This window comes from Saccostrea echinata, unplaced genomic scaffold (assembly GCF_033153115.1).
Source record: "Saccostrea echinata isolate AGI-Se365-2 ecotype Australia unplaced genomic scaffold, CSIRO_AGI_Sech_v1 ptg000054l, whole genome shotgun sequence".
Taxonomy (NCBI): Eukaryota; Metazoa; Mollusca; class Bivalvia; order Ostreida; family Ostreidae; genus Saccostrea; species Saccostrea echinata.
Genome location: NW_026889803.1, coordinates 49,497,089 through 49,515,885, shown reverse-complemented (window position 1 = coordinate 49,515,885; position 18,797 = coordinate 49,497,089). Strand labels below are relative to the sequence as shown.

Sequence of the window (18,797 nt, the reverse complement as noted above, 5' to 3'; positions counted from 1 at the left end):
ACCAACACGTGTTTATAAGATAAGATTAAATGAATCTTGAACCCGAGTTTAAATATAGAAGTATTTTTAATCGAGATCGAAATTGAATTCCGAAGTGTTCCGAACGGTTGCTATGGGCGCGCAAACAATTTTCAATGTAGCTCAATAATCAGAAAATCGTACTTGGACGCTGGGTTTTTGCAAGATTCAGTATTATGTAAAGCAAAGTAATTGAGAAAATGCAGGATGACCACCGGTGCATACACGGGAGAGGGCTTTGCAGTTACTTTCGACGCAAGTCAATACCAAACAGATTCGAGGAAATTCGGAGGAATAATAAGCAATCGCATGTCCATGTACATTGATAATACGCCCCAAACTGCTGTCATCAAATTTACTCACAACAGCAGCAGCTTGTTATTTAACGAGAAAAAACTTGATGTAGAAAGACTCCAAAGTCGAGTCAACAAAGACGAAGCAGATAACAATTTAATAAATAACTTAGACTCGCATTTCAGATTATTAACAGCAGAATCTAATGCACGACCCACATCTAGCAATGTAAGTGACAGGATAGATTTAGGAGCTACACAGCCCATCAACAGTCGACTCACTACTCCACAAACTGACAACAAAGAAGAGGATGTACAACTTACCGAACACAATCAAAAAGTCATCTCAAAGTCTTCCAGCAGAAAGGGTAAGTTTACAACAGTGTCTTCCCTTTATTTCAGAGTAAAGGTTGGAGATCAATTGTAAAGGATAGGTGTTCAGGTTAATGAATAAAATCTCTGTGGACCTTATTACAGTTATGTTGAAAATTTTGATTTCTAAGTGGCATTTATATAAATTGAAGTGGTCAATTTGGCCGGTAGCCGTTCTTAGGGAAAACACTGGTACAAAACACCTTTGAGACGCATTAAGTATATTCTTAGGTTTAAAAAAAAAAATAAGAATATTGCACCTCATAGGTATGGAATAATTACTTTCAGAATAGGACGTGTATTGGTACCTGATATTAATATCTAGACTATATTACTGGTATTACATGTATAATCCAGTTTAGCTTCTACCAGTTTGCCAATTATTGTTACTGTGAAACAAACATATATGTAAAATATGTGCTTTTGTGCAGGTCTTTTGTTTTCTGTCAAGATATCAGGGGTAGAAACTCCCTAAAATTACAGCTCGTAAATAATTGCGAGTACCAAAAAAGTGAACCCGCAATTTCACAAGACTTCTCGCAATTTTCATATAAAAGCCTTTATTGATTTAGATAAATCAACTCGCAAGTTTTTGTAAGTAACCAAATTTTAAACTTGCAATTTGGGAGTTCTAACTTGCATTTTGCGAGTTGTATATAGTGAATTTCGAATGTTCATTACTGGTTACTGGTCATGCAGATTAATGGTAACTCAAGTGTAAGATTTTGGTATATTCCATCATGTGTACTTTTAGTAGAACGAACGTGCCCTGCTACGCATGCTATCCGATTAAAGACATTTGATTTACTCATCAAATTGATATTTCATCCTTTTGTATAGGAAAAGGTGCACTATGCCCTCTGAGTTAAAGCAGGTGTAAATCAAATTTGGGAGTAGTTTAAAGAACCAGTTTTACTCAGATTGATGCATGTTAATCATTTACAGAACCTCTTTTAACATTTTATGCTGATTTGGATAAACATTCATACTTGGAACATTTCTGTCTTGATTTTGGTATCAATTATTGAACTTTTTAAAAAAAATTATTTCATTTTGATTTAAGAATTCTAGACATCATAGTATTTTGTTCTTTATGGTATCCCACAATACTTGAGAGGAACGTACTTCCCCCCCCCCCCCCCCCCCCAATTTAACATGCATCTACTTATATTGGTCTATAGTGAATCATATACAGAATGATGTATTTACATTCAAAACCATCAATCAAATGGATTGAAATGGACAATTTTTCTCCAGTTCTGTGTAATCTTTCAAGGTTTAGACTTAATTGATTTGTTTTTGTACTGGTACACCATTAGTATACTAGTATGCTTTAATAGATATGGCTAAAATATTAAATAGATTATTAACCATCAAAATGGTAAGTGATTTTTAATAATTTTCAGAATTGAAAAAAATTCCAAAATTGCTGCAAAAAGTTACTAAAAAGAGGAAACAAGGTCGTATTTTCAAGAGATTGCTGTAACAATGTGTTTATTCTTTCACTGTAACTGCATGCTGTTTCTGAAATTTAAATCTTTTTGTTTTGTTTGATTTGGGAAGTTAATGTTAATGTATATATCATCTCTTCAGATATGTTCTTTTTTCTGAAAATTATTATTTGCAATCTGGTAGGTGTTATTAACATTTTGCACAGAATCAAGGCAGTGAGTTCACTAGTTTAATATACATGAAAAATATTTATTTGTGACCAAAATTTGTAAATAAAGAAGAAATAAAATATTGCTGAAATCTTCTTCCCTTTTCATCGATTGTAGGAATATGTTCGTATACTTGTGACACATCACTATTGTACTGTACATAACGGAATGTTAGTAATGAAGTTTAAGGGTGTGTCAGATGATACATACATAATGAATATCCTAATTATTACATAAATAAATTTTTTGTAGTCCACAATTACCAGGGATTTTCCACTCCATTTTGGGAATGGGGCCCAGGCCCTTGGAATTGGGAATATAACAACATTTTATGACTTATTGGGAAGTTTTATTACATGACGTTTGTCAAGAAATAAACACTTATGATGAAGAAAATTAATCTTTTACTTAATTATTCAGAACTGTAAGTCAGAGAATAGATCAATTATAAGGCCAAACAAAAAAATATGTGTGGTTCCGGTTACATCTCCAAAAAAATTAGGGTAGGTAGGTAGTATTTTTTTTTTTTTTTTTTTTTTTTAACAAAATGATTTTCTTAATTTTTCTAAATAATACCTATCACTGCTTTGCAAGTGACATTTAGATGTGGCGTGATAATATACTAGTCAACATTGGTAGGGGACACCTGCATGCTAGCTTGATTTGGATTTAACACTATCAACAACTTGCACTATGTGTTGAAATGATGTTTTGCAAGGAGGACGCCATCGCTGCATGAAACTAAAACTAATAATGGAGCCGATGATGGAAGTCAGGGAAAATTCTGGAAAAAATATGAAAATTGCCAGAAAAAAGTTTAGGGTCGGGGGTATAAAATAGGGACGGTCGGGTAACCGGAACCACACATATTTTTTTATTGGCCTAATAAAGTTTTAGCCAATTTTCTTAAAATTTTGTTCATTTCATTTAGATTTCCAAACCTGGCCATGTTTTTTTTTTTTACCAGAACTTTGATCATATTAACTTTGGGGGTTCATTTTTGGGAAAAAGGGAGGGATTTTGCAATTGGGAATGGGGCCTGTATTCGGCCCTACACAGTGCAGGGGAAAATCCCTGGTTACAGATATAAAATGCATCCATACAATCGATTGAAATATACTGTTAATCAAAATAAGGAGTAATAGAAATAATTGGTAATCAGTCATTTAATTAAAAGAAAATTCATTTAGCCCTCTACAAAATTTAATTATGAAAAAAGCACTTGAATTTGTTTGTATGTTTGTTTGTTTGTTTTTTTTTTTGTTTTTTGTTGTTGTTGTTGTTTTTTTTTTTTGCTCAGTTCCATCTGATTTGGACAATAAAAATATTTAGAACTACAGTCAAACCTGTATATATTATACAACACCATATATATATCTTATTTTATAGGGAAGAGGAAAAAGCGGGCAAAATCCAGTAGAGGCTTACGGAGCAGGTCTACCCAGGGTAAAAATGGCGGAGCCTGTAAGCAGAGCACTCCTGTAGCAACAAAAGTAAAACATAGTGTGATTCAGAATGATGCTCAGAATATGACCACAGGTGTAGCTGGGCTTGGTGTTCTTGAATCAATGTGTAAGCCAATGGTTCTTCACAAGACTCTAGAACGAAAAAACTCAGAGAAGAAAGATTTGACTAAAACAGTCAGCTCAACAAATCGTCAGACAATCCAACCCAGCACAAAACAAATATCACTTCCACAAATGACCAACAACTTCATGGTCAAAACTGATACCACTTTGAGGACATCAGTCTCCGAATCTCTCCAATCTGCCAAGTCTGTGTATTCATCTAGTCGAGTAAACCATGCTGAGATTGCCCGCATTACAAAAATTTATCTGTCAGAGAAACAGTCAGGAGTAGTGAGGGATTGTGGAATGGAGGTTCCTTGTGCACCTCCTGCCACTCCTCTTCCTGGTGAGTTCAAATCCTTATTAATTAACAAAAGTGTGTAAAAATTAGCAATGCCCTACAGTGACTTTGCCAAGATAAATGTTAAGTGTTCTTTTAAAAATTGTAAAAAAAAAAAAAAAAAAAAAAAAAAGGAAGTGGGGTAAGAATAAAGGCTGTTATTTATCGAAAGCACTGTTTCTGGCATGTTGAACACACTAATGGTAGGAAGTAACGGTATTTAGAATAGGTATTATTTTTCTGCAGCCAATATAAGAAATGTATTTTCAATTCTAAATTTTTAAACAGCAATAAATTATAATATTCTGTAATCAATATCTACTATTTTATAATAATAAAGATTTTGAATGATAAAATTGTAAGTAGGTTATGACTTAAGATTAATTGTTACCAAAACTGTATATGATTTAATTTAACACACTGATGTCATAAAAGCAATTTCTGTTTCAATTGTTCAAATATACTTTCGTATAGAAAAACAAGACCACAATTAATATGTTCCCATGTAGTTTCAGCTTTGTTCAAATCATGGCCTAATAGGACTAGGATGCTGGGTTAAGATTGCTATTAGCCAATGGCCAGTTGCCAATAAAAATTCAAAATAAACTGTAACAGCCAATTGAAAAATGGCCAGTAAGTTTAACACTAAGCAGACATTATGGCTGATTAAATTCACCCATGTACCAATGTACCCAATAGCTGGTCATATCATTTTTTTTTTCATTCACATCTGATGAATTCACTTTTACTATTTTCTGCAACTACATCATATGCAGGAAATTCTCATGTAGTGTAAAACATCTTGAGGCTAGAAGAGAAGTGATTCAGATCAGTGTTGTGGCCTATGGGTAAAGTACATCTGAGATAAGAAAGCTGGGTTTCTTCTGTATGGGGAACAAAAGACTCCTAGTACATTGTACAGTTATAAACATTATATTTCATCTGGTATTTGTTTTAGGGATTCTTGAACAATTTGAAAATTCCATGATATGTAAATTCTACAAAACTAATCAGAAAATACCTTTGACACAACTGGAGTGCCATGTAACTTGGCATGAAACCCTTTGGAACAACAAACTTGACAAATTTAATCCAAATATTCTTAGATCTTAAATGTTTGCCATTATTGATTCAATTCTTTCAAAATGCTACTCCTCCTACAGTCTTGAACTGATCTCAATAAAACTTTCTACACATGTAGAATACACTAAGGTACATTATACTGTATATTGGTTTTTTATTTCGATGAATGATGTTGCTATGGTTACTAAAAATAGAAATTTCTGTGAAATTCATTCAAATTGCTACTTCTCCTACACTTTTGATTCGTTTATCGGTTTTTGATCACAATAAACATTATTGCCATGTTTACTAAAAATAGAAATTTCTATGAAATTCTTTCAGAATGCTACTCATCCTATAGTTTTGGTCTGATTTTAAATAAAACTTGGTATACAAGTGGACCATGTATAAGATACATAATTTTGACAAATTGTCTTACCATGGTTACTAAAAATAGAAATTTCTATGAAATTCTTTCGAAAGGCTACTCCTCCTACAGTTTTAATCCAATTGCAATAAAATTTGCCACAAAAAGAGACTAAACCAAGGATCATTTTATTCTACTTATTGTTGCCATAGTTTCAAGTCAAAGTGCTACTTTACTCTTCCTTTGTCATAAGTACAAGCCAGCAGAGCTACAATCTCATCAGAGACTTCTTGTTCATATCTAAATTAAATTTTTGAAAACAAACTGAACAACCATTACTGCATTATAAGTAGGAAAATTAGTCGATTGTTATAATATCCAAAATGCTGAAATATAAATTTTTATTTCAATTAATTTGTTCTATTATAAACAAGCCATATTTGCAAGATTCCAGTCATGACCTATCTATTACCCTAAGGCAACCGGTAATGGCACATCATGCTTTTTTACCAGGTGCTCCACATGCATAATTCCCACAATATATAAAAGTCTTTATACATGTACAGTGTATATTTAAGTAGTATTCTAGGTTACTTTTAGTTTATTATAGTCGCAATTATACACTTCCAAGAGATAAGTGAGTACAAGCACATTTTATGTCAAGAAAAAAAAATCTTTCTGCTTAGAAAATGTTATGTTTCAATTTATAACTAATAATTAGTTACAGGAAACCCATCACTGATAATGAAATTCTTACCAATTCCCATCACTATAATTATAAATGATAAGATGTTATGCAACTTCATTTCATATGTTAATTAGTATATGTAGTTGACCAAAATTTTTCTGATCTCCTATTCCATGTAATACTGAGAGAATGTGAATTTGGGATTTGTATCACCACCTGAAATTCAGTATTTAATTTAAAAGTGTCATTAATCAAGGAATATCAAAAAATTGAATGCACTTGTCAGCAGTAAAAATTTTGAAAACTATTTATTGCAAGTCATTTAGGATTATTTATAAATCTCTACTGTAAAAAAAATCACTCTCTTCTCAGCTAGTGCCAGGAATCTCTCCCTAGCTTAATAATCTTATTCAGGTTTTAAGTAATAAGTTTAAAAGTCTAACGTGCAAGGAACTCAACATAGAAAATATTTTAATTTGTCCTTTAAACCTCATACAAACAATCCGTGTATTGACAAAATTGCTGAATTCTTGTGAAAGGTAGATGATGGCTGGATGATCTAATTATATAAACAATGAAAACGGGGGAATTGAAAGTCCTATTTGGTATATTACACTAAATGAATATTCAGAAGTGGAATTTCTGAGAATTTGAACTTTGAAAAAGATTCATAATATAGTGAATTAATTGGAGACCATTTCTGAACATGGCGTTCTGTTAGTCGGAGAGGAATTAAAATGTGTGGATTGGTGAGCAGTCGACAAGACACGGAAATTATCAATGTAGCTTCCTGTCACGGTAGTGTGAAATTCTTTCCATCTACTTAGGTGGTTGTATGTTTAAAAAACTCCAAAATTCAGTTTTTGTTTAAAGAAATACTTTGTAAGTCTCAAAAGCAGTGATAGGAAAGGACAGTGCTTTTTTTTTTATTCCGTGATTTCAGGAGGAAGGGGAAATCATAAACTTTTTCAACATGAACAAAAAACTATATATAAATTATTCCTAATGCTTAAAAGGAAGTGAAGGTATTTTGAGACAAAAGGACCTCACCAAAGATCTGAATAACCAAACTGTGTGAAAAAAGTTTCATAGAAAAATTGGTTACATGCAGTGACATTCTGCATTTATTACATGCCTGCATAGCTTAATGTTGTTTATTTTTAAATGGCTCTTATGTTGTGAGGTCATTTCCCCTTCTTTTTTTCTCAGAAGAGACTAAAAAATGTAGATTTTAAACAAAAGCAAACAAAGCTTGCACAGATTTTGTTACATTTTTTTGTATGTTATGGTCCCTTGGAGGTTTATTTTTGTAGCCATATTCAATAGAGTGTCAAAATTTTTCATTGGCATAAAGAGGGACAAAAATAATATAAAAGTATTCTTCTGAAGCACAGCAGCTAGGGCCAATGTTACACTGGTGAGCATTGTGGCTCATGGGCCTTTTGTTATTACTTTGACAACATTTAAACCCCTTTTGTGGCCCCATTCCTTCTTGGAAAAGGGGGGGGGTTACATTGAAAATCTTGAATCTACACTACATAGGGCAAGCTATTCCTGTTTGACTGCTAGATTGATTGATTGATTGTATATTGTTTTACGTCCCATTCGAGAATTTTTCACCCATATAGAGACGTCACCATATACCGGTGAAGGGCTTCAAATTTTGACCTTTACTCGGCACTCAGGGCCATTGAGCAGTGAGGGATCTTTATCGTGCCAACGCCTGCCGTGACACGGGGCCTCGGTTTTTAAGGTCTCATCCGAAAGACCAGCAACTTTCACTCCAAAGTGCCGAGCGCTTGGCGAAGGAACAGTTGCTACCTATTTTTTATCGACTTAGGTCTGTCGCGGCCGAGATTCGAACTCACGACCTCCCGATCACGGAGCGAGCGCTCTACCGACTGAGCTACCGTGAACGGTGTTTGACTGCTAGATGTTTATTAGTTAAAAAGATGTACAAAAGTGAATGTATAATTTTCTTTATATGCCCTATTATGCCCCATAGACCATAGTTCTATCAAAAATCATTAAAGCAGAATAAAATTGAAACATGATTTGTAAGTCATCAAGGTAGACTCACATTCCAAAAAGCAAGCAGTATCTGCAAGTGTTTAGAAAAAAAGCACAGAAAATCAAGTGGAACAGGTTGACAGACACAGGGAAAGACAGACAGAGAGACAAGGAGGAAACCTCTAGTCCCTCTCCAGTTTCACCCGTAGGGGACTAATCATAACTGAGGATAAACTTTTATTACAGAAACAAATGCTTGTGGGTATATAATATTCCACATTTCAGCAACAAGGAACCTAACTAAAAAAATTATGTTTTAGTATATTTTCAATGAAGCTGATCAAGATAATTTTATCAAACCTTATATGCCTTATTGGTGAGAGCTTTTCAACTTCATCAACATTTTTGACCTTGATCTTTTCTTTGACCTTGACCTCAGTTTTCTTAACCGAATGTTTAGCTGAGTTTCAAAGAAACTGTTCAAGATATTTTCATCAAATCTTATATGCTGATACAAATTAGTGGGAGCTATTCAACTTTATCCGTATTTTTGGCCTTGATCTTTTCTTTGACCTTGACCTCACTTTTCTAAATATTAAGTTAGCTCTGTTTAAAAGAAACAAATCAATATATTTTTATCAAAGTTAATACGCTGATACATTTTGGTGAATGCTGTTAAACTGCATCAAACCTTTGGACCTTGACCTTCCCTTTGACCTCTTTTTTCTTTAATTTGCATTTGGCTTAGTTTTAAAGAAACTATTCAAGATATTTTTATGTAAGCTTATGCACTGATGCATAATTTGATGAGAATTTATCAACTGTGTCATTTTTTTTTTTTACCTTGACCTTCCCAATGACCTTTGATTTTACTATTTATTGAGTGTAACACTCACTTTTCAAGAAACTATTTATAATACATGTATTTCATCAAAGTTCATACACTGTTAAAAAATTTTCATGTTGCATTACTAATGTACCATGGGCAGGGCATGGACATACATCTAGTTTTCACTGTGCTTTTAGATAATGAACTGATTTTTGGCGTGTGTCTTTATTTTGATGACTTTCAGATTTTTCAATTTTGAGTTATATGTTGATTGACCCATTTTCTCAATGTTACTGCCCTTAGATTTAGACTTTTGGAGTTACATGTATTTTTGGTAATGTGTTTGTAGTTGATCACCAGTGCCCATTTTCATGCAGCTTAAGTATATTGTGGTATTGGTAATTCAAGAAATAAATAAGGGGCAATACATGTATATTTTATTTTTGTATCATTTTCATCCTGTAGTTTTTTGTTATCCTCTGACTTTCAAATATTTAAAACATCAGTTGGGGCAATCTTGTCACTGAAACATCTTGTTTTTTTATCATTTGCATTTATTGTAACTTACAAACTGCATAAAACTACTTTGTACTCTTTCTGAACAGATTTTTATGTACAAAAATTTTAAACACAATCTGCATGCAGAGATATGGTTAGAAACACCATTTATCTCAGTATTGAAGGACACCAGCTGATTAAATATCAGCCATCAAAATTAGAATTCAATAGCAATTCAATTCACTTTATTGAATATACAATGTCAGCATGTAGTCATGAACATCAGACATGATGCAGTGTGAAAGAATGGTATCCTCTGTTTAAATTTGAAATAAATTTTCTTTCTTTATAATAGGAAATTATGTGTTGTGCATGAGACCACTCTTTTAATTTTCCAGAATGTTTTGGATACCTTTAATAATATGAAAATCATCATTTTTTGTTCTCTTTTCAGACCCATCCAAGAAGGTTGAATATATACCAAGTATGAATGACATAAGGGTATGTTTCTATTATAGAATTTTACAAGTCAGAACACATAATTTGACGAAATAATATGCTATACTTCTAAGGCATTCAAAGGGAGTATATTTTATAAAAATATTTTAGGCACAAAGAGCAGTCAAAGTTAAACTGCAAGTTCTGGAGAAGGAAGCCCAAAAGAGGTCAGCCAAACGCAGGGATGACCAAGCAAAGCAGGAGAAACAGCAGCAAAAAGAGCGAGAGAAGGATCTTAAGGTCAAACAGAGGATAGAGGTAAATCTAGAAAGAAGGCAAAAGACCTGAAGGTCAAAAACAGGAATGAGGTTAGCATAGAAAGGATAGGCAAAAGACCTCAAGGTCAATAAAAGACAGAGTTAAGCCTATAAAAAGGTTAGGCAAAAGATCAAAACATAGAGATAAGCCTATAAAGGGAGAGTGACCTTAAGATCAAACAGAGGATAGAGGTAAGCCCAAAAAGGGGGAGAGAGACCTCACAGTCAAACAGAGGATAAAGTTATACCTAGACAGGGTAGGCACTTGACCTTAAAGTTAAAAAGGTAATAGAGGTAAGTGGCTAGAAAGGATTGGAGAAACCTCAAGGTCAAGCAAAGGATATTGAGGATATAGGTTAACTTGGAAAAAGGGGGAAGAACCCAAGGTTAAACAGAGGATAAAGTTAAACATAGAAAGGTGGCCAAAAAACCTCAAGTTTGGGTAGAGACAGACCTCAAGATCAAAGAGTGGATAGGGTTAATTTATTGAGGTTTAGAATGAAACCAATTATAGAGCTAGCATTCACAGATTCTACATAAAGAAATGTTATTCACATGGTAGAGATAACTGGGAGAATGAGAATGGTGTCAAGGTAAAACAGATAATCTTAGTTAAAGTTAAGAACTTCAAGACAAGCAGATAATGGGGGAAACATTTAGGAATGGGTATCGCCAAAAATTTCTTATCATGATATATCACGATTTTTTTCCGAAAATATCACGATAACTTCGTGATATTTTTACACGGAATTTTTACTACAACTTCAGTAATCTAATGAATTTCTGTAATTTTTCTAACAAATATGCTGTAAAAACATAACTTCACATTTTTCATTTTTATTTATATAATATAAAAGCATGTTTGGATGCCGTAGTTTAACTTTTTTCAACTTTTTTTTAGACTTCCTGTAATTTTTATTTAATAGTTCGAAGAAATAAATGAATAATTTCTGGAATTTTTAATTAAGTACCTGGTACCAAATACTGGTATTTTAGTCTCTATATCAAGATATGTATCACGCAATAAAAAATCACGATATACAGGTGTAGCATAATATTTTGAATCCGGGTTCACTTTTTTGCTGCGATATAATGAACCCCCTTATAAAATATTGAACCCGGTGGGTTCAAGATATTATGACCATAAAATATTGAGTCCCCTACCCTTTTAATTTAAGAGGGAGGGGGGTTCAAGATATTATGACCATAAAATATTGAGTCCCCTACCCTTTTAATTGAAGAGGGAGGGGGTTTCAAGTTGAGTCCCCTACCCTTTTAATTTAAGAAGGAGGGGGTTCAAGATATTATGTCCATAAAATATTGAGTCCCCTACCATTTTAATTGAAGAGGGAGGGGGGTTCAATATATTATGACAATAAAATGTTGAGTCCCCTACCCTTTTAATTTAAGAGGGAGAGGGGTTCAAGATATTATGACCATAAAGTATTGAGTCCCCTACCCTTTTGATTTCAGAGGGGAGGGGGGGTCAAGATATTAGGACCATAAAATATTGAGTCTTCTACCCTTTTAATTTAAGAGATAGGGGGGTTCAATATATTATGACCATAAAATATTGAGTCCCCCTATCCATTCAATTTAAGAGGGAGGGGGGTTAGATATATTATGACCATAAACTATTGAGTCTTCTACCGTTTTAATTTAAGAATTAGGGGGGTTCAAGATATGACCATAAAATATTGAGTCCTCTACCCTTTTAATTTAAGAGGTAGGGGGGTTCAAGATATGATGATCATAAAATATTGAGTCCCCCTACCCTTTTAATTTAAGAGTTAGGGGGGTTCAAGAGTTATGACCATAAAATATTGAGTCCCCTACCCTTTTTAGGTCACCTGAGTCACTCCGGTGACCTATTGCTATCCGTTTTCATCTGTCGTCGTGCATCATGCGTTAACATTTTAACATTTTTAGCTTCTTCTCTGAAACTGCTTAACCAATTTCAACCAAATTTGGCACATAGCATCTATCGGTGAAGGGGAACAAAAATTGTGAATTTCATGGCCCCTGTCCTCCTGGGGCCTGAGGGATGGGGCTAAAACCACCAAAATTAATGCAATCTTTAAAAATCTTCTTTACTCCTGGACATCAAGCATTCAAACTGTTGGCATGATTGTAATAAGCATTGAGCCCTCTACCAAAAATTGTGAAATTCATGGCCCCCAGGGTCAGGGGTTCTGGTGTCAGGGCAGGGCTCTATTGATTATATAGTGAAAATGCATGAATTCATTGAAAATCTTCTTCTCTGCTCCTGAGTATTAAATAAACTAACTAAGTACATAGTTATGATGAGGAAGAGTGCCTCTTCCAAATTGTGAATTTCATGGCTCAGGGTCAGGGGTTCTGGTTTTAGGGCGGGGCTCTATTGATTATATAGTGAAAATGCATTAATTCTTTGAAAATCTTCTTCTCTGCTCCTGGGTATTAAATAAACTAACTTAGTGCATAGTTAAGATGAGCATGACTGCCTCCTCAGAAATTGTGAATTTCATGGCCCCTGGGTTAGGGGTTCTGGTGTTAGGGTGGGGCTTTATTGATTATATAGTAAAATTGCATTAATTCTTTGACAATCTTCTTCTCTGCTCCTGGGTATTAAATAAACTAACTTAGTGCATAGTTATGAAGAGCAAGAGTGCCTCTTCAAAAAATTGTGAATTTCATGGCCCCAGGGTCAGGGGTTCTAGTGTTAGGGCGGGGCTCTATTGATTATATAGTGAAAATGCATTAAGTCTTTGAAAATTTTCTTTCTGTCGGTGAACTAAGTACATAGTTATGATGAGGAAGAGTGCCTCTTCCAAAATTGTGAATTTCAATCATGGACCCTGACTCAGGGGTTCTTGTGCTTAGGTGGGGCTCTATTGATTAGTTAGCAAAAATGCATTAATGCTTTGAAAATGTGCCTTTCCTATGCTCCTGGGTATCTAGGAGGCAGAGTTCAAAATCGTAATAAGTTAAGCAAATGAGAGTTACTCCCCTTTGCTAGATATTGTTAATCAAGAAATCCTTGTGTATAATTTAATTAATAGGTTTTTTGATTGATTGAGAATACAAGAAAGAATGTTATATATATATTTATTAAAAACAAAATAAAAATGAATGTTTGGTTTAAATGAGAAAAGCATGCTCAAAATCAGATTCTTGCCTGGAAAGCTATATAAAAGACCGACATAAAGATTATTTATATATTTAGCAAAAGTTGTAATTGTATAATATGTCTACATTGTGGTGATCTGTTTGACAGTTGATGATATTTTATCACTGGTAGAGTCTAAGTTGACAAGAGACTGGATAAAGTTGTTTTATGCTTTTTATCAAAGTGAACAAAGAATCACAGAGAGCCAGATGACTTATTGTAATTAGACAAGTGGCAAATAGCCAGTTGTATACCCATGTCTATGTGTACTGAATTGTAGCACTTAAGGCAAGTGACAAAAACATATCTGTATATATATGTTGAATACCTTGCACAACAGGCAATTGTCCATTGTATTTGTATATTTTGCATTCATTATCATCCCTGTAAGACTTGGGAAAACCAAGTATGATCCCAAGGAGATCACTCGAGTCTAGCAAGTTACAATAAGCAAGGGTATTTTTACCAGATTTTTGAAATTCTTGGGCAACATTGCTTCGGCTATCAGTTAATTTCATTTTATACTTCTATGGATCCTTTACAGTGTTGAATTATACTCAGGTGACCGTTAAGGCCCTTGGGCCTCTTGTATACGAAAACCCCACAAATTGTTGGTAATTAGTTTAGGATCCATTTTTTGACAAAGTCCATGTAAATAATAACTCTCCACAAAAGACAAAAGAAGTGGTTAAAAACACTTTAAATGTTGTAGTTTACTTAGGACTTTAATGTCAGAATAAATAAATTAAATTCTTAATTTCTCTTAATTAAACACAAATAGATTCGGTAATAAAAAGGAGATGAAAAAAGGTACCATTCAAAAAAATTATTTTTAGGTCAATATAATTAGCAACATTAATTTTTGAACACCCTTCTACACATATATGTCTAACAGGGATACAACATTTTACAGCCATAAATCCAACCTACCAAAAAAATTAAAAATTAGGAGGTACAACAGTTCAATGCCATAATCTTTCAAACCCCTAAGCTTTAAACAGAGAATGTCTGTAATGGGGTTCAAAATATTATGGCCATAAGGCTATTATATATTGAACCCCCGGGTTCAAAATATTATGGTCATTAGGCTATAATATATTAAACCCGGGTTCAAAATATTATGGCCATAATATTTTGAACCCTGGGTTCAATATTTTATGAGGGGTGCAATATTTCGCAGCGATATTTTGAACCCGGGTTCAAAATATCATGAGGTTCAATATATTATATGACACCGGTATACCGATAAAATCCCTAGAATTGGATTGGATATGACATAGTGAGATAAATTGTTAAGTGGAAGTCTGCACATCATCAGAAGTAATTTATATACATGTATATAAGAATCAAACCTCTTTATCTCAAACTTGATGGGACTAAGAAAAGACTGAGATATCTGAGAGTTTGAGATATATATTGAGGTTAAAATAAGTAAAGAGAAGGTGGACTTTCAACTCATTTTCACATATCAGTGTTAACAGAGATACTGAAATTCAGCTGTACACGCCTTTACAAATTGCATTGAATATATAGAATATGGGTATGACACACCAGTAGAGAACAATAAAAAAAACTTGTATCCTTGATTTGTTATAGGTCAGTTTTCATTACTTGAACTTCTTGCAGAAAAAAAATCTTCTGTTATAGGCATGTATTCATTTTAGTATGTATTTCACTGAATAACTTAAACCAATTCTATTTTTTTTTCCCTTGAAGATATATGCCCTCAACAAAATTATGACAGAACTTGAGAACAAGAGATTTAAAGAATTTTGTGAGAAGAAAGGAATAAGTATAACATAACATCAGTACATAAGGTTTCAGTAAGAAGGTGCTTGTTTCCAGACGGTAGTTAAGGGATTTACCCTGGGTATACAGCAGTCAAACTGACGGAAGTCCAAAGGTGTTTCTGTGAAATCTTTGTGGCATGCCTATCTAGTCCACATGTGTCTTTGCGAAATCTTTGTGACGTGCCTATCTTGTCTCTTGTGCTTGGTTTCATCATTCTGTACTGCTTATAGTCATAGGATGGCTAGTAGGAGGAATTAACAAGAGGTTGTTTGCTATACAATGAACAGAAATATTAAGACATGACAGAGAACTCTAGTCAACTTCGTCTCCCAGAGTCAGTCAAATTGAGGCCATAATATGGAGAATACACTGTCAATTTACCAGGGGGCTGAAGAATTCACCCTATAGAGTCAAAAATATGATTAGTGTTTCTCCATGCAAATCTATAACAAATGTTCAGGGTATGACTTTTACTTGCACTGCTCTATTCTTGAAATCAATAAGGCATTGTAAACTGAACCCTGAGGTCAAGAGTTAAGTTGCTCCAGTGGTTCATGTTAAGTTTATTCTATCTGGAGTAATTCTGCATTTTTCTTTTTCATACACAAATTTCTTGTTGCTTTAGAACCTACAAAATTTTCATATTTAAATGGCAGATCAGTGGTGCTTGTCATTTTTTGCTCTGTTCATTAAGTTATGAGAGAGATTATATTAATACGAAATTATTACTGTAATAAGATTATGTAAATGCATCATTAGAGTTTCATGTTCAGAAGTTATGTATGTACCTTTGTCTTTCATTTTATAAACATGGACCTGTTTAAATTTTAACAGCGTATTTGTAGATTTATTTTTGTACATTTTATTCAATTTTAACATTTTCTCATCAAGACGTATATGTAATACTGAATGTGAATCTAGTACTATCATGATCACTATCACTACAAAAATTCCGTATCTAATTTAAAAGTATTCTGAAATTCAATACAAAAATTAGTGTTGTTTTTTATGGATGTTAATTTTACAAGTCACTATTCTGCTTTGTATTTTCTTCTCAAATTATAATAAGTTCTTGTCATAGAGTGTTTCCTAGTTGTAACATTTTTTTCAAGTGTGACTTTCACATTTTTTTAAGTAATGGAATTTTCTTTTTCAGAAGTTTGATGTAAAATTTCAAATGGTCGTTTTTATGTCAATTTGACTATGTCGTCTGTGATGGAATAAATATATTTTTACACATATTTTAAGAGATATAGATATTTAAGAGATATAAATATTTAAATGTTATACCAACGACTTATGATTTAATATGTTGTAAGAGCAGTGATATAAAAGTAGAGCCATTTTACAGCTGTATATCTCAGTTTTACTACTCGCTTCTTAAAATTTGTTTTTTAAGCAAATTAAAAGCTTAATTTTTTATTCTTGATCTTTTTTTTTTTTGGCAGAAAAGATAAATTATCCCAAGGTGTTTTATAAAACATGGAAAAAGTTTTTGCAGTACATTTTTAATTGCTATATTATCAAACATTACGTGTAAATTAGCTTGATATATTCAATTTCTATGAATACCAAAAAAAAAAAAAAAATCTTAACCGTTTGAAAGCTTTTTCTTTCTGCTCTGAATGTTTTATTTAAATATAAACAAGCATTCTTAGAGTATTGCATTAGCAATACTAGTCCTCTACTGGCAAGTGTAATCTGGTTCCAGTTAAAAATTGAAAAAGCCGTAATTCCACCAAAAATCATTGAAGCGGAACGAAATGCAAACTTGATCTATAACTAATCAAGGTAAAGTCAGATACCAAAAATCAGGTCAATAACTGCAAGCGTTTTTAAAAAAATGCGAAAAACCCTAAAAAATTGAAAAGGTCGTAATTCGGTCAAAAATCAATGAAGTGGAACGAAATGCAAACTTGATCTTTAACTCATCAAGATACACTCGCATACTAAAAATCAGCCTGACCCAATATCTGCAAGCGTTTAGGAAAAAAGTGCGGAAAACCAAGTGGGACAGACAGAGGGACAGATGCAGAGGAAACCGGTTTCTCCGGTAGGGGACTAATAAACAAGGAAATAAATAAACAGGTTTTGACATCTTCTACTTGCACTTATGGATCATTCACACAACCACTGGCTGTCCATAAAACGTAAACTGATCACAAATTCTTGTCCATCTGTATCACATACCACTTCAGTTTCAAGATTTTATAATGGTAATTCATAAATTGCACCTGCAGTTTCAGTAACCTTCACTTCCTTGTCAAAAGATTTGTAACTTTAAGAAGAAACGATACAAACAAAGAAAAGGATGCCTGGATTGATAAATATTTTTTAACCAATTTTGGTAGTACATATATAAATGATTCGAATAATAAATTTCTACAATATTAAGAAATTGTAAACTTTCTACAATGTTCAAAATTCCCCCTTTCTGCAGCTTTCCTTATCAATCTATGCAACTTTTTGTCACTTTAAATCAAGTTATTGTGAAAAATTTTATTGAAAAATAAAAATCTATGCAGTTAAACATATTGATTTTATTTATATACAGTTGACTTGTTATTTTCAAGATTTTTGATAAAAGTTTGTATCATCTGTCCTTAAAGTACACCTTGGAAAAGACAATAAAAATCAACAAATTCAGGTAGATTTTCATACAGACCATAATATAAGTGAAACAGAGACAGATTTGTGCCTCAGAATAGATGTGAACTCTGGTCCTCTGGCATGCCAGTTCAGTACTCTACCAATCAAACTATTAAAAGGGCTAACCTACAAGCCCAAGATAGTAAGATGTCATATGTCTTACACTACCATGCCTCCTCCCTCCTCCAGAGAACGAGATGTCCTTATCTCCTTTGGAGTGTCAACACCTGTGGGGCGAAGTTCTAGGGGCAATTACTTTCACCTGCTAGAGAATACCCAGGTACTATGTTGGGCACCAAATGTAATAGAGACATGTTTGTGTCTCTCTGAATGGATTTGAATCCAGGACCTCTGGCATGCCAGTCCAGTGCTCTACCAATTGAGGTAAAGAGTTAACCCACTAGTCCAACCTAGCAGGATGCCATGCATCTTACACTACCACATAAACCATGTGCTGATCCAATTTTGTATTTACAGTAGCACTAGTGGATTGGATGTCATCTCTACTCACAAGTTGACCCCTGGACAAAGCCAAACTCAACAGGATATATTGAGAAATGTAGATCAATGAAGGAAATTTTGATTCTGCATGATGCAGGCATTAACATTCAGAACTGCATGGATTTAAATTCCAAATCTCTTAGCCTCTTGACCAACCACACCAGATAACATGCCAACATTACATGAGATTTTTAATGTGCTTATACATAAACTCTTTTGCAGATGTGCCTAGGCTAGAATTGATATA

At 33.4% G+C, this 18,797-nt stretch overlaps 1 protein-coding gene across 2 annotated transcripts; it reads left to right on the top strand.

Moving 5' to 3' along the window:
• Positions 1-49: 49 nt before the first annotated feature.
• LOC133205574 (FK506-binding protein 5-like) lies at positions 50-16,323 on the top strand. Of its 2 annotated transcripts, XM_061341413.1 has the most exons (6): positions 50-679; positions 2,090-2,143; positions 3,734-4,258; positions 10,161-10,207; positions 10,316-10,462; positions 15,326-16,323. In XM_061341413.1, the coding sequence occupies exons 1-6, from the start codon at positions 226-228 to the stop codon at positions 15,410-15,412; spliced, it is 1,314 nt and encodes a 437-aa protein (XP_061197397.1). In that variant the 5' UTR covers positions 50-225; the 3' UTR covers positions 15,413-16,323. The 2 variants fall into 2 exon arrangements, with proteins under 2 accessions (XP_061197397.1, XP_061197398.1); XM_061341414.1 differs by lacking the exon at positions 2,090-2,143 and having other exon boundaries at positions 52-679; positions 15,326-16,321.
• The last annotated feature ends 2,474 nt before the right edge of the window (positions 16,324-18,797 follow it).